The following is a 26,667-nucleotide window of genomic DNA, read 5'->3' as shown; positions in this document are numbered from 1 at the left end:
GGACACGGAGACGACGGAGCAGATACTGGGGCAACAGCGTGGACACGGGGACGACGGAGCGGATACTGGGGCAACAGCGTGGACACTGAGACGACGGAGCAGATACTGGGGCAACAGCGTGGACACGGGGACGACGGAGCGGATACTGGGGCAACAGCGTAGACACGGGGACGACGGAGCAGATACTGGGGCAACAGCGTGGACACAGAGACGACAGAGCAGATACTGGGGCAACAGCGTGGACACAGAGACGACGGAGCAGATACTGGGGCAACAGCGTGGACACAGACGACAGAGCAGATACTGGGGCAACAGCGTGGACACAGACGACGGAGCAGATACTGGGGCAACAGCGTGGACACAGACGACGGAGCAAATACTGGGGCAACAGCGTGGACACGGGGACGACGGAGCGGATACTGGGGCAACAGCGTAGACACGGGGACGACGGAGCAGATACTGGGGCAACAGCGTGGACACAGAGACGACAGAGCAGATACTGGGGCAACAGCGTGGACACAGAGACGACGGAGCAGATACTGGGGCAACAGCGTGGACACAGAGACGACGGAGCAGATACTGGGGCAACAGCGTGGACACAGAGACGACGGAGCAGATACTGGGGCAACAGCGTGGACACGGGGACGACGGAGCAGATACTGGGGCAACAGCGTGGACACGGAGACAACGGAGCAGATACTGGGGCAACAGCGTGGACACGGGGACGACGGAGCAGATACTGGGGCAACAGCGTGGACACGGGGACGACGGAGCAGATACTGGGGCAACAGCGTGGACACGCGGACGACGGAGCGGATACTGGGGCAACAGCGTAGACACGGGTGCGACGGAGCGGATACTGGGGCAACAGCGTGGACACGCGGACGACGGAGCGGATACTGGGGCAACAGCGTAGACACTGGGGCGACGGAGCGGATACTGGGGCAACAGCGTGGACACGCGGACGACGGAGCGGATACTGGGGCAACAGCGTAGACACGGGGGCGACGGAGCAAATACTGGGGCAACAGCGTGGACACGGGATCGACGGAAAGGATACTGAAAGAATGGAGCAGATGCTGAGATGACGGAGTGGATACTGGGGCAACAGCGTGGACACGGGACGACGGAGCGGATACTGGGGCAACAGCGTGGACACGGAGACGACGGAGCAGATACTGGGGCAACAGCGTGGACACGGGGACGACGGAGCGGATACTGAGGCAACAGCGTAGACACGGGGACGACGGAGCAGATACTGGGGCAACAGCGTGGACACAGAGACGACAGAGCAGATACTGGGGCAACAGCGTGGACACAGAGACGACGGAGCAGATACTGGGGCAACAGCGTGGACACAGAGACGACAGAGCAGATACTGGGGCAACAGCGTGGACACAGAGACGACGGAGCAGATACTGGGGCAACAGCGTGGACACGGGGACGACGGAGCAGATACTGGGGCAACAGCATGGACACGGAGATGACGGAGCAGATACTGGGGCAACAGCGTGGACACGGGGACGACGGAGCAGATACTGGGGCAACAGTGTGGACACGGGGACGACGGAGCAGATACTGGGGCAACAGCGTGGACACGGGGACGACGGAGCAGATACTGGGGCAACAGCGTGGACACGCGGACGACGGAGCGGATACTGGGGCAACAGCGTAGACACGGGGGCGACGGAGCAAATACTGGGGCAACAGCGTGGACACGGGATCGACGGGAAGGATACTGAAAGAATGGAGCAGATGCTGAGATGACGGAGTGGATACTGGGGCAACAGCGTGGACACGGGACGACGGAGTGGATACTGGGGCAACAGCGTGGACACGGGACGATGGAGCGGATACTGGGGCAACAACGTGGACACGGGATGACGGAGCGGATACTGGGGCAACAGCATGGACACGGGGACGACGGAGCGGATACTGGGGCAACAGCGTGGATACGGGGACGACGTAGCGGATACTGAAAGAATGGAGCAGATACTGAGACAATGGAGCGGATACTGGGGCAGCAGCGTGGACACTGGGACGATGGAGCGGATACTGAAAGAATGGAGCGGATACTGAGACGACGGAGGGGACACTGATGCGACGGCGCGGACACTGGAACGACGGAGCGGATACTGAGACGACGGTGCGGACACTGAAACGACGGTGCAGAAACTGAACGAATGAAGCGGACACTGGGACGACGGCGTGGATACTGAGACGACAGTGCGGACACTGAGACGACGGTGCAGAAACTGAACGAATGAAGCGGACACTGGGACGACGACGCGGACACTGGGACGACGGCGCAGACACTGGGACGACAGCGCGGATACTGAGACGACGGTGCGGACACTGAGACGACGGTGCAGAAACTGACCAAATGGAGCAGATACTGGGACGATGGAGCAGACACTGGGGCGACGACGTGGACACTGGGACGACGGCGTGGACACTGGGACGACGGCGCGGACACTGGAATGACGGAGCGGATACTGAGACGACGGTGCAGACACTGAACAAATGGAGCGGACACTGGGACGACGGCGCGGACACGGGGACGACGGTGCAGACACTCAGGCAACAGCATGGGGACAACAGTGCGGTCACATGAACAGTGCAGACATGGGATCAACGGTGCAGTCACATGGACAGTTCAGGCACTGTAATGACGGTGCAGACTCTCGAACGGTGCAGACACTTAAGCAACGGCACAGGAATGACTGTGTGGATACTCCGGTGATGGTGCGGCACAACTATGCGGTCACATGGATGTCGGTAAGGACACACAGGTGGTGCAGGCATGGACACAGGGACAACGGCGCGGCCACACAGATGGTGTGAATCTCCTTCCACAAGCTTCTCACCATAGTTGGTGGAATTTGTGCTGATTCCTCCTGACAGATCTGGTGTAGCTGAGCCATATTTGGAGGTCACCGCTGGCACCGGACTTTTCAACGTTGCTTATACATTATTAGGATTGAGATCAGGGTTTTGTGATGGCCACTCCAAAACATGGACTTAGTTCTCCTTAAGCCACCTTGTAACCAGTTTGGCAGTAGCTTCAGGGCATTGTCCATTTGGAAGCCCCATTTCCACCCAAGCTGTAAGCTCCTGGCTGATGTCTTGAGATGTTCTTCAGTATGGCCACATAGTCTTCTTTCCTCATGATCCATCTATTTTGTGATGTCACCAGTCCCTCCTGCAGCAAAACAACCCCCAACATGATGCGGCCCCCGTGTGTAACAGCTGGGATGATGTTCTTAGGCTTCAAAGCTTCTCTCTTTTTCCTCCAATCGTAACGATGGTCATTATGGCCAAACACTTCAATGTTAGTTCCATCAGACCCCAGGACGTCTCCAGGAATGGAAGCTTTTGTTCCTGTTGCATCTGCAGACATGAATCTGTCTTTTTCTGTTTCTTCTAGAGTAATGGCTTCTTCCTGGCAGAGTGGTCTATAATGTATGTGTATAGTGTATATGCTGTGTGTGCAGGACGAGGCCACCATCCCCTGATTTTCTCCTCACACGTCTCGCCCCCCACCTCTTCTTCCTCTAGGGTCTTGTTCCGGCTGAAGGAGAAGAAATCCTCCGAGTTTCCTATTTCCCCGCAGTCCCCGATACTTTCCAGCGCTTTATTCACCTGCAGGTGGCTCATCTGGAACCAGAAGTGATTGTCCTGCGCGGAGAGGGAGTGTTCCCCCGCGTCAGCCTGGACCTGCCCCGACACCTCGCTGGTACGTAGCACAGCGCCCCCTACTGACCCTCGTGCTTCACTGCTCGGATCCCCCTCGGGCCTCCCGGCTTCTCTCCTCTATATGAATGAGATAACTACCATCCAAAAAAGATGGCAAATGTATGTTCACAGGGGCACACGAGCCAGGAGGCAGGGTAGCTGCTGCTGCGTGGTAAATAGCTGTGTATTGTACATCTGTAGAGAAAGGACGGAAATTGTCCTGATAGCTAAGAGGAAAAGCGATCAGCTGGAGCGCAAACTGCCCCGGAGAAGTGACCACTCAACTCTGCATTGTGTGCATCACCTACATAGTCTGCCTCTCCCGCGCTGTCTGCCTCTCCCGCATAGTCTGCCTCTCCCACGCCGTCTGCCACTACTGCATAGTCTGCCTCTCCCACGCTGTCTGCCTCTACTGCATAGTCTGCCTCTCCCGCATAGTCTGCCTCTCCCGCATAGTCTGCCTCTACTGCATAGTCTGCCTCTACTGCATAGTCTGCCTCTCCTATGCTGTCTGCCTCTACTGCATAGTCTGCCTCTACCGCGCTGTCTGCCTCTACTGCATAGTCTGCCTCTCCTATGCTGTCTGCCTCTACTGCATAGTCTGCCTCTCCCGCGCTGTCTGCCTCTACTGCATAGTCTGCCTCTCCCGCGCTGTCTGCCTCTACTGCATAGTCTGCCTCTCCCGCGCTGTCTGCCTCTACTGCATAGTCTGCCTCTCCCGCGCTGTCTGCCTCTCCCGCATAGTCTGCCTCTCCCACGCCGTCTGCCTCTACTGCATAGTCTGCCTCTCCCGCATAGTCTGCCTCTCCCACGCCGTCTGCCTCTACTGCATAGTCTGCCTGTCCTATGCTGTCCGCCTCTTCTGCATAGTCTGACGTGTCCTTTTTGTCTGCCTCTCCCGCATAGTCAGACGTGTCCTTTTTGTCTGCCTTTCCTGCTCCGTCCGCCTCTCCCGCTCAGTCTGCCTCTCCTGCATAGTCTGAAGTGTCGTTTTTGACTGCCTCTCCCGCATAGTCTGCCTCTCCCGCATAGTCTGACGTGTACTTTTTGTCTGCCTCTCCCGCTCCGTCCGCCTCTCCCACTCTGTCTGCCTCTCCCGCATAGTCTGACGTGTCCTTTTTGTCCGCCTCTCCCGCTCCGTCCGCCTCTCCCGCTCTGTCTGCCTCTTCCGCATAGTCTGACGTGTCCTTTTTGTCCGCCTCTCCTGCATAGTCTGACGTGTCCTTTTTGTCCGCCTCTCCTGCATAGTCTGACGTGTCCTTTTTGTCTGCCTCTCCCGCATAGTCAGACGTGTCATTTTTGTCTGCCTTTCCTGCTCCGTCCGCCTCTCCCGCTCAGTCTGCCTCTCCTGCATAGTCTGAAGTGTCGTTTTTGACTGCCTCTCCCGCATAGTCTGCCTCTCCCGCATAGTCTGACGTGTCCTTTTTGTCTGCCTTTCCTGCTCCGTCCGCCTCTCCCGCTCAGTCTGCCTCTCCTGCATAGTCTGAAGTGTCGTTTTTGACTGCCTCTCCCGCATAGTCTGCCTCTCCCGCATAGTCTGACGTGTCCTTTTTGTCTGCCTTTCCTGCTCCGTCCGCCTCTCCCGCTCAGTCTGCCTCTCCCGCATAGTCTGACGTGTCCTTTTTGTCTGCCTTTCCTGCTCCGTCCGCCTCTCCCGCTCTGTCTGCCTCTTCCGCATAGTCTGACGTGTCCTTTTTGTCCGCCTCTCCTGCATAGTCTGACGTGTCCTTTTTGTCCGCCTCTCCTGCATAGTCTGACGTGTCCTTTTTGTCGGTCTCTCCCGCTCCATCTGACGTGTCCTTTTTGTACGCCTCTCCCTCATAGTCTGAAGTGTCCTTTTTGTCTACTTCTCCTGCTCCATCTCTCCATCTCCTCTCTCGTTCTGTCTGCCTCTCTCATTCTGTCAGCCTCTCCCGCATAGTCTGCAGTATCTTTTTTTGTCTGCCTCTCCCGCTCCGTCGGCCTCTCCCGCATAGTCTCCAGTGTCCTTTTTGTCTGCCTCTCCCGCTCCGTCGGCCTCTCCCGCATAGTCTGCAGTGTCCTTTTTGTCTGCCTCTCTCGCTCCGTCTGCCTCTCTCGCTCCGTCTGCCTCTCTCGCTCCGTCTGCCTCTCTCGCTCCGTCTGCCTCTCTCGCTCCGTCTGCCTCTCTCGCTCCGTCTGCCTCTCTCGCTCCGTCTGCCTCTCTCGCTCCGTCTGCCTCTCTCGCTCCGTCTGCCTCTCTCGCTCCGTCTGCCTCTCCCGCTCCGTCTGCCTCTCCCGCTCCGTCGGCCTCTCCCGCTCCGTCGGCCTCTCCCGCTCCGTCGGCCTCTCCCGCTCCGTCGGCCTCTCCCGCTCCGTCGGCCTCTCCCGCTCTTTCGGCCTCTCCCGCTCTTTCGGCCTCTCCCGCTCTTTCGGCCTCTCCTGCTCTTTCGGCCTCTCCCGCTCCGTCGGCCTCTCCCGCTCCGTCGGCCTCTCCCGCTCCGTCGGCCTCTCCCGCTCCGTCGGCCTCTCCCGCTCCGTCGGCCTCTCCCGCATAGTCTCCAGTGTCCTTTTTGTCTGCCTCTCCTGCTCCGTCGGCCTCTCCCGCATAGTCTGCAGTGTCCTTTTTGTCTGCCTCTCTCGCTCCGTCTGCCTCTCTCGCTCCGTCTGCCTCTCTCGCTCCGTCTGCCTCTCTCGCTCCGTCTGCCTCTCTCGCTCCGTCTGCCTCTCTCGCTCCGTCTGCCTCTCTCGCTCCGTCTGCCTCTCTCGCTCCGTCTGCCTCTCTCGCTCCGTCTGCCTCTCTCGCTCCGTCTGCCTCTCTCGCTCCGTCTGCCTCTCTCGCTCCGTCTGCCTCTCTCGCTCCGTCTGCCTCTCTCGCTCCGTCTGCCTCTCTCGCTCCGTCTGCCTCTCTCGCTCCGTCTGCCTCTCTCGCTCCGTCTGCCTCTCCCGCTCCGTCGGCCTCTCCCGCTCCGTCTGCCTCTCCCGCTCCGTCGGCCTCTCCCGCTCCGTCGGCCTCTCCCGCTCTTTCGGCCTCTCCCGCTCTTTCGGCCTCTCCCGCTCTTTCGGCCTCTCCCGCTCTTTCGGCCTCTCCCGCTCCGTCGGCCTCTCCCGCTCCGTCGGCCTCTCCCGCTCCGTCGGCCTCTCCCGCTCCGTCGGCCTCTCCCGCTCCGTCGGCCTCTCCCGCTCCGTCGGCCTCTCCCGCTCCGTCGGCCTCTCTCGCTCCGTCTGCCTCTCTCGCTCCGTCTGCCTCTCTCGCTCCGTCTGCCTCTCTCGCTCCGTCGGCCTCTCTCGCTCCGTCGGCCTCTCTCGCTCCGTCGGCCTCTCTCGCTCCGTCGGCCTCTCCCGCTCCGTCGGCCTCTCCCGCTCCGTCGGCCTCTCCCGCTCCGTCGGCCTCTCCCGCTCCGTCGGCCTCTCCCGCTCCGTCGGCCTCTCCCGCTCCGTCGGCCTCTCCCGCTCCGTCGGCCTCTCCCGCTCCGTCGGCCTCTCCCGCTCCGTCGGCCTCTCCCGCTCCGTCGGCCTCTCCCGCTCCGTCGGCCTCTCCCGCTCCGTCGGCCTCTCCCGCTCCGTCGGCCTCTCCCGCTCCGTCGGCCTCTCCCGCTCCGTCGGCCTCTCTCGTTCTGTCCGCCTCTCCCGCATAGTCTGCAGTGTCCTTTTTGTCTGCCTCTCTCGCTCCGTCTGCCTCTCTCGCTCCGTCTGCCTCTCTCGCTCCGTCTGCCTCTCTCGCTCCGTCTGCCTCTCTCGCTCCGTCTGCCTCTCTCGCTCCGTCGGCCTCTCTCGCTCCGTCTGCCTCTCTCGCTCCGTCGGCCTCTCTCGCTCCGTCGGCCTCTCTCGCTCCGTCGGCCTCTCTCGCTCCGTCGGCCTCTCTCGCTCCGTCGGCCTCTCCCGCTCCGTCGGCCTCTCCCGCTCCGTCGGCCTCTCCCGCTCCGTCGGCCTCTCCCGCTCCGTCGGCCTCTCCCGCTCCGTCGGCCTCTCCCGCTCCGTCGGCCTCTCCCGCTCCGTCGGCCTCTCCCGCTCCGTCGGCCTCTCCCGCTCCGTCGGCCTCTCCCGCTCCGTCGGCCTCTCCCGCTCCGTCGGCCTCTCTCGTTCTGTCCGCCTCTCCCGCATAGTCTGCAGTGTCCTTTTTGTCTGCCTCTCTCGCTCCGTCTGCCTCTCTCGCTCCGTCTGCCTCTCTCGCTCCGTCTGCCTCTCTCGCTCCGTCTGCCTCTCTCGCTCCGTCTGTCTCTCTCGCTCCGTCGGCCTCTCTCGCTCCGTCGGCCTCTCTCGCTCCGTCGGCCTCTCTCGCTCCGTCGGCCTCTCTCGCTCCGTCGGCCTCTCTCGCTCCGTCGGCCTCTCTCGCTCCGTCGGCCTCTCCCGCTCCGTCGGCCTCTCCCGCTCCGTCGGCCTCTCTCGTTCTGTCCGCCTCTCCCACATAGTCTGCAGTGTCCTTTTTGTCCACCTTGCCCTCTTCGCCCACAGTTCGGTAAGTTTTCCTTTCTTCTTCCTCCAGCAGGTGACAGATTTGACCCGTTCCTGGCGGCAGCGGAGCAGTTGAGCGGAGGCGAGCCGGAGCCCGGCGCTGGCGCGGTACGGTCCTGTGTGCAGGTGTAGCTGTGAGTCCTGTGCTGTGCGCAGAGTTGTCTGGACTGTGCTGTGCTTTGCAGGACCCCCAGCTGATGATGGAGGTGGAGCGTCTATTGATCAGGAAGCATGCGGAGGATGAGCTGGATATGGGGATAACGGGGGACAGTACCCAGAAACTACGCCGTCGGCTGCTGATGTGAGTGGCTCTGCTGCGTGTCTGCACCCACGTGACAGCCCCCCGCAGTGCAGCCCCTCTAGTGCCTCTGTCTGTGTTCAGGGCTGACCTCCCGGAGTACCTGCTGGACTTTGGATACGTGATTATGGGAGAGGTCCGATCGCACATCATTAAAGTCACTAACACTGGACATTTTCCCGTGTCCTTCCGGGCTGAGCGTCGTGGACTCGCAGGCACAGGTAGCAGCATGTCCCTCCTCAGTGCACACCAGGCCACGGCCGGGCAGCAGTAATCGCTGCCTTCTGCCTCACGCAGGGTTCATCGTGGATTTAGACCGCGTGAAGAATCTGCCGTGCGGTCAGACCGAGACCTTCTGGGTGAAGTTTGACCCTCAGGGCGCGAATCTTCCTCTGGGAGCGGTGGACGTGGTGCTGCACATCCAGGTGAGGTCTCTGTCTGTGTCAGGCCCCTGAGGATCCCGCATGTCTCTAAGCTCTGACGTCTTTCTGCAGGTGAGTGGGGGCCCCTGGTGGTCCGTCCGTCTCCGGGCGCTGGTGACTATGCCGACGCTGTCTGTGTCGGAGGAGCGGGTGGAGTTCAGTCCCGTGCAGTGCGGCCAGTGCAAGATCCGCACTGTGCAGCTATCAAACCCGCTTCCGGTGCCCTGTGAGTGGACGCTGATGGACTTAGAGGCTGACGTTAAGGTACCGCCATTATCCTGCTACCTGCCCACTACCGCCACCTCTGTGGGAGCTGGACTAAAAGCATAGTGTTCCCCTGCAGATAGACAAACACCTCCCCATGCACCTGCGCAAGAAGCTGAGGCAGGAGGCCAAGCCGAGATCAGCCATCTTCGAGGTGATCCCAGCACACGAGCGTCTGCTTCCAGGCCAGAAGAAGAACGTGGAAATAAAGTTCATGCCACGTGAAGAGGTGAGGTACAGACGAATGGCACAGGAGGAAGCCGCCCTCGGGGGTGAGGACTTCTGCAATGTTGACTTTTATATGTTCTCCTTGTAGAAGCTGTACAGCCAGCGCCTGGTCCTCCAGGTCACACAGAGCAGCCAGCGAGCCCTGATACTGGTGCAAGGCCAGGGCCTGGAGCCGCGGCTGGACTTTACCCCCAGTGTCCTGGAGCTGGGCCCCATCCTGCCACTAAGCTCAGGGGATGATGTGGAGGTGCTGGTGAGAAACCCCTGCAGCTTTCCCATCGAGTTCTACTCTCTGGAGATGGACAAGGACTACATGGAGGAGGAGAAGGTAATCCTCGGGCGTACTGCTCGCTCTGGGCACCATTCACACCTGCCTCATCGGGCACTGCTCACACCCCGGGCCTGCAGCTTGCTCCGGGTGCAGCGCAGACCTACCACGCTGGGTACCGCTCACACCCCGGGCCTACTGCCTGCTCTGAGCAGCACTCACCTCCGGGCCTGCTCCTTGCTCCGGGCACTGCTCACACCTGCCGCATCGGGCACTGCTCACACCCCGAGCCTGCTGCTTGCTCCGGCGCAGCTCAGACCTGCCACATCGGGCACCGCTTACACCCCGGGCATGCTGCCTGCTCTGGGCATCACTCACACCTGGCACATCAGGCACCACTCTCCTCCGGGCCTGCTGCCGCTCCGGGCACCGCTCACCTCCGGGCCTGCTGCTTGCTCCAGGCGCCGCTCACACCCCGGGTGTGCTGCTTGCTCCAGGTGCCGCTCTCACCTGCCACTCCTCCCTTCTCTGTGCTTTTTGCAGGTTCTGCAGCTGTTGAAGGGGTACGATGCGCAGAAGACCCTGCTGCTCCCACCGCGCTCAGCTGGAGACAAACTCCCACCAGAAATCCTAGAGTACTATGAAGAGAGGAGACGTTTACAGGAGGAACAGCAGAGAGGGCAAGGGGCGAGTGGCACGGAGGAAGGTGAGCAGTGTGTGTACCCGGTCTCTGTAGCAGTGCCCTCGCTGTGTGCTGTGTCTTCAGGGTATGGTGAGTGGCATGAGTGAAATACCCTCCTTCTTTGCCTCTTAAACTCCAAATTAATAAGATTTGTTTAACAAATGCTCAGGAAATCATTGCAGCACACATGCTTTGTGGTGGTATACTTTATTACATCATGTGACCAGTTTATATAGTACCTCAAACAAAGAAATAACTCCTCCAAACTATGCACCAATAAGAACACTAGGGGCAAGGACAATAATTTTAAGCTTCCCTTTCCATCAGTGCTAGCCAAACACCATGACATCATTAGCTATAAGACAACATGGACATTATAGGAACAAAATGGCTCCTGTTATCCCACATTCTTCCCAATTCTGGGTATATCAGAAGGTACCCGTGTCCTCGGGACTTTCCTACTTGCTTCACCTCAGCGCCTTACCTGAATACACATAATTGTATCACAACCCTAATTCCACCTAATCTTGGCTCACGTCTTTCTCGTTCGTCTTTTTAGGATCACCAGTCTCCTTGGCTGGAGACCACGTGCTCCTAACTGGAGACCACGTGCTCCTGGCTGGAGGCCACGTGCTCCTGGCTGGAGGCCACGTGCTCCTGGCTGGAGGCCACGTGCTCCTGGCTGGAGGCCACGTGCTCCTGGCTGGAGGCCACGTGCTCCTGACACTGATTTAGGACCTGGAATTGGAGAATACACCTGCTTATCACACTATTTAGTCACTTATATAAGGCTCGTGCATCGCTGGTCAGGATATCACACTGTATCTGTGGGAAATATTATCATGGTCTCGGTGCTAAACCAAATATATCCTATGTGAAGATCTATTTATTAAGGAAACGAGCATTTGGTCCACGACTTTCCAGTGTCCACCATTATCTTGTGGATTGTTACATTTTTACGTCTCCTTCAACCTTTCCGCCTTCCCTCTGCTTTGTGGAGGGTGAGGAGTGTGGAAAGCCGCTAATCCTCAGATACTGTGAGATCTCTATAATGACCTCTACTATGCATTTTTACCACTCCTGGAACCTCATTTCTACAGACCACCTCCATCATGAGTTTTTCAGCAGTAATGTAATTTTCCGCACTGGATATGCCTCAGATCAATCCTGGAAGGAAATTCACACAAACTCATAGAAACCTACACGTGGTAGATGTATATGATCGATCTGCAATCTCTGGAGCAGTAGAGCGGACGAGGGGGGTGTTTCTGTGAGGTCTTTTACAGTTTTTCTACATTGTTTTAGGAACAAATGTTACAAGACTGGGAGAGTCTGGCCACCTGGGTACTGAACCCTGGAGCCACCCATACCTTGTCCACCACCACACTTATAACTGTCTTTGTCAGATGTATTAGTGCATGGGTTACCTGGGCCATCACTGAGTAGAGAAAGCTTACCGCCCTTTATCCACAGACCTTCCTCAGTCACTGGCTGCCTGCATCTCACACTCAGTTCCTTGTTGAACCACTTGTTCCTGTAGGGATTTAAAAACATGAGGAATGACAGATGCCACTGAGGTGACAGATGTCCCTGAGGTAAGGGTCAGTATTGGTAAAAGACTTCCAACTCTAGGCCTCTTTGCTGCTTCTGTGACGGCTACATCTATAAGAGCATTTCTTCTTCCTCCCTCGTTGTCAGCTCAGGTGCGAGCTTTATTTTCACTATGCCAGGCTCATTTGATAACAGGAGAGCCTCAATCTCGGCTCATGCCCTCTGCAGTCTTTATAGGTTTCTTTATGTGATATTTGGAAAGTTCTGAACACGAAATTAAAAAGATTTGTTTTACAAGCGCAAGGAAATCATTACAGCTCACATACTTTGTAGTGTACTCAAAGTTTCTACTTTATTACATCATGGGACTAGTTTATATAGTACCTCAAACAAAGAAATAACTCCTTCAGAACGATGCGCCAAGAAGAGCCGCAGGTGTGAACGGAAATGTGAAAGTTCCCGCTCATCAGTGTTAGCTGAGCCGTATGACCTCATTAGCTATGAGGCAAGATGGACATTATAGGAACAAAATGCATTCTGTTCTCTCACAGTGGTGTATGTGCCCAGCATCTGGAGCAGTGTACCCCCCGCTGTCTCCCAGGGATTATTATTATTATTATTATTTATTTATAGAGCACCATTAATTCCATGGTGCTGTACATGAGAAGGGGGTTACATATAGAACACATATACAAGTTACAGTAGACAGACTAGTGCAGAGGGAAGAGGGCCCTACCCTTGCGGGCTTAATCTATAGGATTATGGGGAGGAGATAGTAGATGGGGTGTAGATTGGGCGGCAGCTCCGCACGGTGGTCGGGCGGCAGCTCCGCACGGTGGTGGGGCGGCAGCTCTGCACGGTGGTCGGGCGGCAGTGAGTTCATTGTAGATTGTAGGCATTTCTGAACAGGTGGGTTTTCAGGTTCCGTTTGACGTTTGCAAGGGTAGGGGATAGTCTGACGTGTTGAGGCAGCGAGTTCCAGGAGACTGGGGATGCTCGGGAGAAGTCTTGGAGTCGGTTGCGTGAGGAGCGAATGAGAGAGGAGGAGAGAAGGAGATCTTGGGAGGACCGGAGGTGACGTGTTGGAGTGTAGTGGGAGATTAGTTCAGAGATATATGGAGGAGACAGACTATGCACAGCTTTGTAGGTCAATGTTAGTAGTTTGAATTGGATACGATGGAAGATTGGGAGCCAGTGGAGGGACATGCAGAGGGGAGAAGCGGGGTGGTAGTGAGGAGAGAGGTGGATCAGTCGGGGAGCAGAGTTAAGGATGGACTGGAGAGGGGCGAGCGTGTTAGCAGGGAGACCACAGAGGAGGATGTTGCAGTAGTCGAGGCGGGAGATTATGAGAGCATGCACTAGCATTTTTGTAGATTGAGAATTGAGGAAGGGACGGATTCTGGAAATATTTTTGAGTTGAAGACGGCAGGAGGTGGTGAGGGATTGGATGTGTGGTATGAAGGACAAGGCAGAGTCAATGGTCACTCCGAGGCAGCGAACTTTGGGTGCTGGGGAGATCGTGATGTTATTTATTGTAATAGATAGATCAGGTGGAGAGTGTAGGGGAGATGGAGGAAAGAATATTAGTTCAGTTTTGGCCACATTGAGCTTTAGGAAGCGAGAGGAGAAAAAGGAGGATATAGCAGATAGACACTTTGGGAGTCTGGACAGCAGAGATGTGGCATCTGGGCCAGAGAGGTAGATCTGAGTGTCATCGGCATATAGGTGGTACTGGAAGCCATTGGACTTTATGAGATATCCCAGGCCAAATGTGTAGATGGAAAAGAGTAATGGTCCCAGGACAGAGCCTTGAGGGACGCCAACAGAGAGAGGCCGGGATGAAGAGGTTGTGTGGGAGTGGGAGACACTGAAAGTGCGATTTGAAAGGTATGAAGAGATCCAAGAGAGGGCGAGATCTCTGACACCAAGGGAAGAGAGGATCTGTAGTAGGAGGGAGTGGTCAACGGTATCGAAGGCTGAGGACAGGTCTAGAAGTAGGAGTCTGGAGAAGTGCTTGTTAGCTTTGGCAGTAAGTCATTTGTGATTTTAGTCAGGGCAGTTTCGGTAGAAGGATGTGGACGGAAGCCGGACTGTAGGTTGTCAAAGTGAGAGTTAGAGGAGAGGTGGGAGGAAAGTTCAGCATGGACATGCTGTTTCAGGAGTTTTGAGGCAAGTGGGAGTAGTGATACGGGGCGATAGCTGGCAGCAGAGGTTGGGTCGAGGGAATGTTTCTTTAGGATAGGTGTGACTGTTGCATGTTTAAAGGCAGAGGGGAAGGTACCAGTCGTTAAAGACAGGTTGAAGAGATGGGTTAAGGCTGGAATAAGGATGGTGGTGAGGTTGGGGAGGAGGTGGGATGGGATGGGGTCAAGTGCGCAGGTGGTGAGGTACGCTTTTAAGAGAAGATGTGCAAGCTCTCCTTCGGTGATGGTGGGGAGGAAGTTTATGGGAGAGGAGCAGTGGTCTGTTATATGAAGGGGTTGTGGTGGCTGAGCAGAAAAGACTTGCCTTATTAGGTCGATTTTTTTCTTGGAAATAAGTGGCAAAGTCTTCTTCTTCTGCAGAAATGAGGGAGGTTGGAGGGGGCAGTAGTGGGCGAAGGAGGGAGTTGAAAGTGTTGAATAACTGTTTGGGGTTGTGTGTTAGAGAGGATATGAGGTTTCTGAAGTAATCGTGTTTAGCCGAGGTAAGGGCCAAGCGAAATGTGTGAATTGTATTTTTGAATGTGGTGAAGTCTTCCTGGGAGTGCGTTTTCTTCCAGCGCCGCTCTGCAGCCCTAGACACTTGCCGAAGTTTTTTAGTGAGGCTGTTGTGCCAGGGCTGTCTATTGATTCGTCTCACTCTGCCATGCACAAGAGGAGCAACTGAATCAATAGCTGATGTGAGAGTGGTGTAGTAGAAAGTGGTGGCACTGTCTGTGTCGTGGAGGGACGATATGGAGGACAGTGGGAGGATAGAGTCAGAGAGGGTGTGTATGTTGACGTGTGCGAGGTTTCTGCGAGGGTGTGATACGTGCTGGGCAGGAGGGGCAGGTGAAGAGGACAGGGCTGAAAAGGTCAGAAGATGGTGGTCAGATAGGGGGAGGGGGGAAGTTGTGAGGTTAGAAAGGGGACAGAGGCGGGTGAAGATAAGGTCTAATGTGTGTCCATCTTTATGGGGGGCAGAGGTGGACCACTGAATTAAGCCAAAAGACGAAGCGAGGGACAGGAGTTTGGAAGCAGCTGATTGGCGGGTGTCAGTGGGGATGTTGAAGTCACCCATAATGATGGTGGGAATGTCAGCAGAGAGAAAGTGTAGAAGCCAGGCAGAGAAGTGGTCGATAAAGAAAGTGGTAGGGCCCAGGGGTCTGTATATGACGGCCACTTGGAGGTTGGAAGGAGAATAGATGTGGACAGAGTGCACTTCAAAGGAAGGTAGGACAAGGGAGGGTAGAGGTGGGATTGGGGTGAAGCTGCAGTTGTTAGAAAGAAGGAGGCACACTCCTCCACCTTGTCTATTGCCAGGGCGAGGAGGGTGTCGGCCATGTTTCGGTGATGCCCAGAAAGGATAGATTGCTGGAGGTAAAGAGATCATGAATGACGTGCAGTTTATTACACACTGAACGGGCATTCCACAGCGCTCCAGAGAGAGGGGGCAGCAGAGTGGGTGAGAGGGGAATGGTTTTTATGTTGGATAGATTGCGGTAGTTACTAGTATGTGGAGAGTGGTGGGTGGGTGATAAAGAGGGGTGTCCCATCTGTGGGGGGCCAGGATTGGGGGCTATGTCACCAGCAGTGAGAAGCAGTAGAGAAAGGGAGAGCAGGTGGGAGAAGGAGAGTGAACGGCCTGGTCTGCGGGATATTAGGAGCGATCTGAGGTTCAGGAGTAGGTCAGCAGATGAGGACAGATGAGAAAGCAGGAGGGAAGGGGAGATGAATATTTGTTTAGGGGGTGCTGGGGTGTGGGGATATCGAAGGAGAGTAAGGAGGAAAGGGGCAAAAACTGTGAGGGCATAGGTGAACATGGTGGGAGTAATGTGGTAAGTATGGGATTTAACAAATAAATTCTGACAGTGGCAAACTTGGTTAGAAAGAGTTACATATTACCTTCTGGTCACTTCTGGGACATTTCTGCCACTTGTGAGGCACTTATCCAGAGGCACGCACACAGACCACGGGATGGAGCAGATGGAGCAGTGCACCCCCCGCTGTGTCTCCTGGGGATGGAGCAGTGCACCCCCTGCTGTGTCTCCTGGGGATAGAGCAGTGCACCCCCTGCTGTGTCTCCTGGGGATGGAGCAGTGCACCCCCCGCTGTATCTCCTGGGGATGGAGCAGTGCACCCCCCGCTGTGTCTCTCGGGGATGGAGCAGTGTACCCCCCTGCTGTGTCTCCTGGGGATAGAGCAGTGCACCCCCCGCTGTGTCTCCTGGGGATGGAGCAGTGCACCCCCCCGCTGTGTCTCCCGGGGATGGAGTAGTGCACCCCCCCCGCTGTGTCTCCTGGGGATGGAGCAGTGCACACTCCGCTGTGTCTCCTGGGGATGGAGCAGTGCACCCCCCGCTGTGTCTCCTGGGGATGGAGCAGTGCACCCCCCGCTGTGTCTCCTGGGGATGGAGCAGTGCACCCCCCGCTGTGTCTCCCGAGGATGGAGCAGTGCACCCCCCGCTGTGTCTCCTGGGGATGGAGCAGTGCACCCCCGCTGTGTCTCCCGGGGATGGTGCAGTGTATCCCCCGCTGTGTCTCCTAGGGATGGAGCAGTGCACCCCCCGCTGTGTCTCCCGGGGATGGAGCAGTGCACCCCCCGCTATGTCTCCTGGGGATGGAGCAGTGCACCCCCCGCTGTGTCTCCTGGGGATGGAGCAGTGCACCCCCCGCTGTGTCTCCCGGGGATGGAGCAATGCACCCCCCGCTGTGTCTCCTGGGGATGGAGCAGTGCACCCCCCGCTGTGTCTCCTGGGGATGGAGCAGTGCACCCCCCGCTGTGTCTCCTGGAGATGGAGCAGTTCACCCCCCGCTGTGTCTCCTGGGGATGGAGCAGTGCACCCCCCGCTGTGTCTCCTGGGGATGGAGCAGTGCACCCCCCGCTGTGTCTCCCGGGGATGGAGCAGTGCACCCCCCGCTGTGTCTCCTGGGGATGGAGCAGTGCACCCCCTGCTGTGTCTCCTGGAGATGGAGCAGTGCACCCCCCGCTGTGTCTCCTGGGGATGGAGCAGTGCACCCCCCGCTATGTCTCCTGGGGATGGAGCAGTGCACCCCCGCTGTGTCTCCCGGGGATGGAGCAGTGCACCCCCCCGCTGTGTCTCCTGAGTATGGATCAGTGCACCCCCTGCTGTGTCTCCCGGGGATGGAGCAGTGCACCCCCCGCTGTGTCTCCTGGGGATGGAGCAGTGCACCCCCCGCTGTGTCTCCCGGGGATGGAGCAGTGCACCCCCCCCGCTGTGTCTCCCGGGGATGGAGCAGTGCACCCCCCGCTGTGTCTCCTGGGGATGGAGCAGTGTACCCCCCGCTGTGTCTCCCGGGGATGGAGCAGTGCACCCCCCACTATGTCTCCCGGGGATGGAGCAGTGCACCCCCCGCTGTGTCTCCCGGGGATGGAGCAGTGCACCCCCCGCTGTGTCTCCCGGGGATGGAGCAGTGCACCCCCCGCTGTGTCTCCTGGGGATGGAGCAGTGCACCCCCCCGCTGTGTCTCCTGGGGATGGAGCAGTGCACCCCCCGCTGTGTCTCCTGGGGATGGAGCAGTGCACCCCCCCGCTGTGTCTCCTGGGGATGGAGCAGTGCACCCCCCGCTGTGTCTCCTGGGGATGGAGCAGTGCACACTCCGCTGTGTCTCCTGGGGATGGAGCAGTGCACCCCCCCGCTGTGTCTCCTGGGGATGGAGCAGTGCACCCCCCGCTATGTCTTTGGGGGCCGGTTCGGGCTGTGCTGTTGTTCGGGGTGGAGGTCGTTGCTCCATTCTTTCCGCCTGCTCTTGATTTTAGGTGCGGTGTTTGGGGCAGATGTGGAGCCAGCGTCTGATCAGGATGACAGAGCAGAGCTTCCACCAGCGCAGCGCTTCCCGGCCAGCACCAGCGGAGCAGAGGGCGGCTCCTCTACCAGAGAAGCGGAGGAGGACACGGGGCCGGGTGAGGCCATAGCCTGGAGAGGTCCCGGTGATGGGGGGCTCGAGGACAGGAGGGTGGGAGCAGCACTGTGATCAGATTGTATCTTTGTGCAGGTGAAAATGTCTGCAGAAATGATGGCAGCAAATGCGTGGGCGACCTGGAGCGTAACCCTGTGTCCTCCGCTATCGCCCGCTACATGGGCATTGACACCAGCATTGAAGGCCAAGCAGCAAGGAACCGGCGTGGCATAGCGATCATTGTACATGGAGCCCCCCTCACCGGTGAGCTGGGAAGGGGCCGCAGTCTTCCCTGAGCTCCAGGGCCATCCACTACCTCCGACCTTTCTACCTTTTCTGTGCTTTTAGGCAAGAGCTCGGCGGCAGTGGCCCTGGCCCAGCATTACAATGTGGTCTGCCTCTCCATTAACTCGGTGGTCCTGGAAGCCATCTCTGATGAGAACCATTCTGCCGGCCTGAAAGCACGGCAACTCTGTGCCAAGGCTGCGGCAGCCCAGGCCCTGCGGGAGTCCGAGGAGGCAGGTACGTCCCACCGGCCCCTGCTGGGCTGCGGAGATGGGGGGTATGTCCCACCGGCCCCTGCTGGGCTGCAGAGATGGGGGCACGTCCCACTGGCCCCTGCTGGGCTGTGGAGATGGGGGCACGTCCCACCGGCCCCTGCTGGGCTGTGGAGATGGGGGCACGTCCCACTGGCCCCTGCTGGGCTGCAGAGATGGGGGCACGTCCCACTGGCCCCTGCTGGGCTGTGGAGATGGGGGCACGTCCCACCGGCCCCTGCTGGGCTGCGGAGATGGGGGGTATGTCCCACCGGCCCCTGCTGGGCTGCAGAGATGGGGGCACGTCCCACCGGCCCCTGCTGGGCTGCGGAGATGGGGGCACGTCCCACCGGCCCCTGCTGTGCTGCGGAGATGAGGGGCACGTCCCACCGGCCCCTGCTGGGCTGCGGAGATGGGGGTCACTGCTTGTGTCGTCTGAAGAGGTGACGTGGGATCTTGTGCCCTGCAGCTTCCATGGGTGATTCTCCCAGCGGACAGACTACATTGAGCGTGGAAGCATTGGCCAAACACACGGCAGAGGGGGCACCGGAGCCCAGAGTCGCCCCTCACTCTGTCACCTCCCGGGGAAATCGAGGAAAGGGCAAACTGGAGTCTCACCAAATCTCAGGAGCGAAGCAGCATTTGTCAGAGCAACCAGCGTCACAGGTAGGTGGGCAATGCCCGGCTGCCCCTCACCCGTCCTACAGCCAGCGTCACAGGTAGGTGGGCAATGCCCGGCTGCCCCTCACCCGTCCTACAACGGATGTCACAGGTAGGTGGGCAATTCCCGGCTGCCCCTCACCCGTCCTACAGCCAGCGTCACAGGTAGGTGGGCAATGCCCGGCTGCCCCTCACCCGTCCTACAGCGGATGTCACAGGTAGGTGGGCAATGCCCGGCTACTCACCCCCCATCATACAGCGAGCATCACAGGTAGGTGGGCAATGCCCGGCTACCCACCCCCCGTCATACAGCGGGCGTCACAGGTAGGTGGGCAATCCTCGGCCACGACGTGTGTGTAATGCCGCATATCCTAGATGTACAGTCATATGAAAAAGTTTGTGCACCCCTATTAATGTTACCCTTTTTTCTTTATAACAATTTGGGTTTTTGCTATTTCAGTGTCATATATCTAATAACTGATGGACTGAGGAATATTTCTGGATTGAAATGAGGTTTATTGCACTAACAGAAAATGTGCAATCCGCATTTAAACTAAATTTGACCGGTGCATAACAGGGCTGTGGAGTCGGAGTCGGAGTCGTGGAGTCGGAGTCGGAGTCGGAGTCGGAGCTCATTTTGGTGGAGTCGGAGTCGGAGTCGGTATAAAATGCACCGACTCCTAAAATATATAATAAATTGGGGACAGGAGTGCAATGCAGAATGTGCTGAATATTTTACTAAATAACAACATTTAGTATAATGCTTATATTTAAGTGAAATATATCTTTGTACCGTGTTAGCCAGTAGAGATAAAAAAATTGTTTAAAAGAACAGAGAGTCCTCAGTGGTTGATACCAGTAGTATCAACCACTGAGGACTCTCTGTTCTTTTAAACAAATTTTTTTATATTTAAGTGAAAAATTTATTGTAGTACAATGTGAACATCAGACATTTAATTGTTTTTATGATACAATAATCAAGATATTTGGATAGAACATAAAATATTTATTGGAATACAACTTTAGAACACAAAAAAACTAATAAATTGTAAATATGTAATATATATAATATATATATATATATACAGTGTATATACACACACACAAGATATATATGTAATCTACTGTATATTACATAGTGTATTACATATTTACAATTTATTACAGTTTTTTGTGTTCTAAAGTTGTATCCAATAAATATATTTTATGTTCTATCCAAATATCTTGATTATTGTATCATAAAAATTATTAAATGTCTGATGTTCACATACACATATTCATGTACTACAATAAATTTTTCACCTAACTATAAGCAATATATGTAGGAGTCGGAGCCGGAGCCGGAGTCGGAGTCGGAGCCGGAGTCGGAGTCGGAGCCGGAGTCGGAGTCGGTGCAAGAGAATTTGAGGAGTCGGAGTCGGAGTCGAAGGTTTGGCTTACCGACTCCACAGCCCTGGTGCATAAGTATGGGCACCTCAACATAAAAGTGACATTAATATTCTGTAGCTCCTCCTTTTGCAGAAATCCCAGCCTCTAGTGGCTTCCTGTAGCTGTTAATGAGTTCCTGGATCCTGGATGAAGGTATATTTGACCATTCCTGTTTACAAAACAATTCCAGTTCAGGTAAGTTTGATGGTCTCGAGCATGGACAGCCGCTTCCCATCATCCCACAGATGTTCAATGATATTCAGGTCTGGGGACTGGGATGGCCATTCCAGAACATTGTAATTGTTCCTCTGCATGAATGCCTGAGTAGATTTGGAGCGGTGTTTTGGGTCATTTTCTTGCTGAAATATCCATCCCCTGCGTAACTTCAACTTCGTCACTGATTCTTGCACATTATTGTGAAGAATCTGCTGATACTGAGTTGAATCCATGCGACCCTTAACTTTAACAAGATTCCCGGTGCCGGCATTGGCCACACAGCCCCAAAGCATGATGGAACCTCCACCAAATGTTACTGTGGGTAGCGAGTGCTTTTCTTGGAATGCCGTGTTTTTTGGCTCCATGCATAACGCCTTTTTGTATGACCAAACAACTCAATCTTTGTTTCATCAGTCCACAGGACCTTCTTCCAAAACTGGCTTGTCCACATGTGCTTTACCTCAGGCGACTCTGTTTGTGGCGTGCTTGCAGAAACGGCTTCTTTCGCATCACTCTCCCATACAGCTTCCCCTTGTGCAACGTGCGCTGTATTGTTGACCGATGCACATTGACACTATCTGCAGCAAGATGATGCTGCAGGTCTTTGGAGGTGGTCTGTGGATTGTCCTTGACTATTCTCACCATTCTTCTTCTCTGGCTTTCTGATATTTTTCTTGGTCTGCCACTTCTGGGCTTAACAAGAACTGTACCTGTGTTCTTCCATTTCCTTACTATGTTCCTCACAGTGGAAACTGACAGGTTAAATCTCTGAGACAACTTTTTGTACCTTCCCCTGAACAACTATGTTGAATAATCTTTGTTTTCAGATCATTTGAGAGTTGTTTTGAGGAGCCCATGAGGCCACTCTTCATAGGAGATTCAAATAGGAGAACAACTTGCAAGTGGCCACCTTAAATACCTTTTCTCATGATTGGATACACCTGCCTATGAAGGTCAAAGCTCAATGAGGTTACAAAACCAATTTACTGCTTTAGTAAGTCAGTAAAACGTAGTTAGGAGTGTTCAAATCAAGAAATTGATAAGGGTGCCCATACTTTTGCACCGGTCAAATTTTGTTTAAATGCGGATTGCACATTTTCTGTTACTACAATAAACCTCATTTCAATCCAGAAATATTCCTCAGTCCATCAGTTATTAGATATATGACACTGAAATAGCAAAAACCCAAATTGCTATAAAGAAAAAAGGGTAACATTAATAGGGGTGCACAAACTTATTCATATGACTGTACCCCTCTGGCTTCTCCTTGTCGGGAGATCTGACAATGCCCCCTGATGGCTCTGATAGAGCGTGCAGAGAGGCACAGACCCGGTGTGCGCTCCGCAGTGACCCCGCTTCTCTCTTCTGCAGTCGGGCGGTTCTCCGCTCCCCGGTCCGGTGCCGTGCCGCCTGAGTGTGGGCAGTGATCTGCTGAGCTGTGCGCTCCCCGAGGACCTGCTGCTGGAGATCCTGTGTGAGCGGCTCCAGGTATGGGCCTCCATGTCTGCGTTATTCCGGGGGTGCAGCCGCCCTGTGTCACCCCAATACCTTCTGCCCCTTCTCTTTTCTCACAGCTGAGTGACTGTTTTGGTGGCGTTGTGTTGGACGGTCTGGACACCTTGTTTGCTCGCAGCCCGTCCTCTGCGCTGCACATTGTGCTGAAGGCTCTGAACAATCGCCAGCATCTCTACCTGATCAATCTGTGGCAAGACCACGCCACCATGAAGGCGCGAGAGGCCGCCCGGCAGCAGCAGGACGGTAATGACGACCATATACCGGGGGCCGGCGTGTTATATATACCAGGTGCCACCGTGTTATATACTGGGGACCGCTGTGTTATATATATCGGGGACCACCGTGTTATATACATCGGGGACTGCACATTGTATGCAATAAGGAATAACGTTTGGAACACCATTCTAAGTCTGAACTGGGTGCAAAAACCTAAAAAACATCACTATGGGGAGATAAGGTATGCACACCAGTGACTATGGGGAGATAAAGTATGCACACCAGTGACTATGGGGAGATAAGGTATGCAGACCAGTGACTATGGGGAGATAAGGTATGCACACCAGTGACTATGGGGAGATAAGGTATGCACACCAGTGACTATGGGGAGAGAAGGTATGCACACCAGTGACTATGGGGAGATAAGGTATGCACACCAGTGACTATGGGGAGATAAGGTATGCACACCAGTGACTATGGGGAGATAAGGTATGCAGACCAGTGACTATGGGGAGATAAGGTATGCACACCAGTGACTATGGGGAGATAAGGTATGCACACCAGTGACTATGGGGAGATAAAGTATGCACACCAGTGACTATGGGGAGATAAGGTATGCACACCAGTGACTATGGGGAGATAAGGTATGCACACCAGTGACTATGGGGAGATAAGGTATACACACCAGTGACTATGGGGAGATAAGGTATACACACCAGTGACTATGGGGAGATAAGGTATGCACACCAGTGACTATGGGGAGATAAGGTATGCACACCAGTGACTATGGGGAGATAAGGTATGCACACCAGTGACTATGGGGAGATAAGGTATGCACACCAGTGACTATGGGGAGAGAAGGTATGCACACCAGTGACTATGGGGAGATAAGGTATGCACACCAGTGACTATGGGGAGATAAGGTATGCACACCAGTGACTATGGGGAGATAAGGTATGCACACCAGTGACTATGGGGAGAGAAGGTATGCACACCAGTGACTATGGGGAGATAAGGTATACACACCAGTGACTATGGGGAGAGAAGGTATGCACACCAGTGACTATGGGGAGATAAGGTATGCACACCAGTGACTATGGGGAGAGAAGGTATACACACCAGTGACTATGGGGAGATAAGGTATGCACACCAGTGACTATGGGGAGATAAGGTATGCACACCAGTGACTATGGGGAGAGAAGGTATGCACACCAGTGACTATGGGGAGATAAGGTATACACACCAGTGACTATGGGGAGAGAAGGTATACACACCAGTGACTATGGGGAGATAAGGTATGCACACCAGTGACTATGGGGAGATAAGGTATGCACACCAGTGACTATGGGGAGATAAGGTATACACACCAGTGACTATGGGGAGAGAAGGTATGCACACCAGTGACTATGGGGAGATAAGGTATGCACACCAGTGACTATGGGGAGATAAGGTATGCACACCAGTGACTATGGGGAGATAAGGTATACACACCAGTGACTATGGGGAGATAAGGTATACACACCAGTGACTATGGGGAGATAAGGTATGCACACCAGTGACTATGGGGAGATAAGGTATGCACACCAGTGACTATGGGGAGATAAGGTATGCACACCAGTGACTATGGGGAGATAAGGTATGCACACCAGTGACTATGGGGAGATAAGGTATGCACACCAGTGACTATGGGGAGATAAGGTATACACACCAGTGACTATGGGGAGAGAAGGTATGCACACCAGTGACTATGGGGAGATAAGGTATACACACCAGTGACTATGGGGAGATAAGGTATGCACACCAGTGACTATGGGGAGATAAGGTATGCACACCAGTGACTATGGGGAGAGAAGGTATGCACACCAGTGACTATGGGGAGATAAGGTATGCACACCAGTGACTATGGGGAGAGAAGGTATGCACACCAGTGACTATGGGGAGATAAGGTATACACACCAGTGACTATGGGGAGATAAGGTATGCACACCAGTGACTATGGGGAGATAAGGTATGCACACCAGTGACTATGGGGAGAGAAGGTATGCACACCAGTGACTATGGGGAGAGAAGGTATGCACACCAGTGACTATGGGGAGATAAGGTATACACACCAGTGACTATGGGGAGATAAGGTATGCACACCAGTGACTATGGGGAGATAAGGTATGCACACCAGTGACTATGGGGAGATAAGGTATGCACACCAGTGACTATGGGGAGAGAAGGTATGCACACCAGTGACTATGGGGAGAGAAGGTATGCACACCAGTGACTATGGGGAGATAAGGTATGCACACCAGTGACTATGGGGAGATAAGGTATGCACACCAGTGACTATGGGGAGATAAGGTATACACACCAGTGACTATGGGGAGATAAGGTATACACACCAGTGACTATGGGGAGATAAGGTATGCACACCAGTGACTATGGGGAGATAAGGTATGCACACCAGTGACTATGGGGAGATAAGGTATGCACACCAGTGACTATGGGGAGATAAGGTGTGCACACCAGTGACTATGGGGAGATAAGGTATGCACACCAGTGACTATGGGGAGATAAGGTATACACACCAGTGACTATGGGGAGATAAGGTATACACACCAGTGACTATGGGGAGATAAGGTATGCACACCAGTGACTATGGGGAGATAAGGTATGCACACCAGTGACTATGGGGAGATAAGGTATGCACACCAGTGACTATGGGGAGATAAGGTATGCACACCAGTGACTATGGGGAGATAAGGTATGCACACCAGTGACTATGGGGAGATAAGGTATACACACCAGTGACTATGGGGAGATAAGGTATGCACACCAGTGACTATGGGGAGAGAAGGTATACACACCAGTGACTATGGGGAGATAAGGTATACACACCAGTGACTATGGGGAGATAAGGTATGCACACCAGTGACTATGGGGAGATAAGGTATACACACCAGTGACTATGGGGAGATAAGGTATGCACACCAGTGACTATGGGGAGAGAAGGTATACACACCAGTGACTATGGGGAGATAAGGTATACACACCAGTGACTATGGGGAGATAAGGTATACACACCAGTGACTATGGGGAGATAAGGTATACACACCAGTGACTATGGGGAGATAAGGTATGCACACCAGTGACTATGGGGAGATAAGGTATACACACCAGTGACTATGGGGAGATAAGGTATACACACCAGTGACTATGGGGAGATAAGGTATGCACACCAGTGACTATGGGGAGAGAAGGTATACACACCAGTGACTATGGGGAGATAAGGTATGCACACCAGTGACTATGGGGAGATAAGGTATACACACCAGTGACTATGGGGAGATAAGGTATACACACCAGTGACTATGGGGAGAGAAGGTATACACACCAGTGACTATGGGGAGATAAGGTATGCGCACCAGTGACTATGGGGAGATAAGGTATACACACCAGTGACTATGGGGAGAGAAGGTATGCACACCAGTGACTATGGGGAGATAAGGTATACACACCAGTGACTATGGGGAGATAAGGTATGCACACCAGTGACTATGGGGAGATAAGGTATACACACCAGTGACTATGGGGAGAGAAGGTATACACACCAGTGACTATGGGGAGAGAAGGTATACACACCAGTGACTATGGGGAGATAAGGTATACACACCAGTGACTATGGGGAGATAAGGTATACACACCAGTGACTATGGGGAGATAAGGTATGCACACCAGTGACTATGGGGAGATAAGGTATGCACACCAGTGACTATGGGGAGAGAAGGTATGCACACCAGTGACTATGGGGAGAGAAGGTATGCACACCAGTGACTATGGGGAGATAAGGTATGCACACCAGTGACTATGGGGAGATAAGGTATGCACACCAGTGACTATGGGGAGATAAGGTACCCACACCAGTGACTATGGGGAGATAAGGTATACACACCAGTGACTATGGGGAGATAAGGTATGCACACCAGTGACTATGGGGAGATAAAGTATGCACACCAGTGACTATGGGGAGATAAGGTATGCACACCAGTGACTATGGGGAGAGAAGGTATGCACACCAGTGACTATGGGGAGAGAAGGTATGCACACCAGTGACTATGGGGAGATAAGGTATGCACACCAGTGACTA

The 26,667-nt window shown here is 54.9% G+C and overlaps 1 protein-coding gene across 1 annotated transcript in view; it reads left to right on the top strand.

Annotated features, from left to right (window-relative positions):
- The window catches only part of HYDIN (HYDIN axonemal central pair apparatus protein), a 211,862-nt gene that overhangs the window by 85,994 nt on the left and 99,201 nt on the right, over positions 1 to 26,667 (top strand). The window contains exons 30-44 of the mRNA XM_075325454.1: positions 3,559 to 3,736; positions 8,180 to 8,256; positions 8,334 to 8,449; positions 8,531 to 8,667; positions 8,744 to 8,876; positions 8,946 to 9,132; positions 9,212 to 9,361; positions 9,449 to 9,688; positions 10,172 to 10,334; positions 17,822 to 17,965; positions 18,058 to 18,225; positions 18,310 to 18,483; positions 18,967 to 19,163; positions 22,173 to 22,289; positions 22,376 to 22,559. Coding sequence (XP_075181569.1) covers positions 3,559 to 3,736; positions 8,180 to 8,256; positions 8,334 to 8,449; positions 8,531 to 8,667; positions 8,744 to 8,876; positions 8,946 to 9,132; positions 9,212 to 9,361; positions 9,449 to 9,688; positions 10,172 to 10,334; positions 17,822 to 17,965; positions 18,058 to 18,225; positions 18,310 to 18,483; positions 18,967 to 19,163; positions 22,173 to 22,289; positions 22,376 to 22,559 — 2,365 coding nt within the window. The remainder of the gene's footprint in view (positions 1 to 3,558; positions 3,737 to 8,179; positions 8,257 to 8,333; positions 8,450 to 8,530; positions 8,668 to 8,743; positions 8,877 to 8,945; positions 9,133 to 9,211; positions 9,362 to 9,448; positions 9,689 to 10,171; positions 10,335 to 17,821; positions 17,966 to 18,057; positions 18,226 to 18,309; positions 18,484 to 18,966; positions 19,164 to 22,172; positions 22,290 to 22,375; positions 22,560 to 26,667) is intronic.

The sequence above is a fragment of the Anomaloglossus baeobatrachus genome, chromosome 10, assembly GCF_048569485.1.
Source record: "Anomaloglossus baeobatrachus isolate aAnoBae1 chromosome 10, aAnoBae1.hap1, whole genome shotgun sequence".
In the NCBI taxonomy this organism is placed as follows: domain Eukaryota; kingdom Metazoa; phylum Chordata; class Amphibia; order Anura; family Aromobatidae; genus Anomaloglossus; species Anomaloglossus baeobatrachus.
Note: the sequence above shows the minus strand (reverse complement) of the source record. Positions and strands in the feature narration are given on the sequence as shown.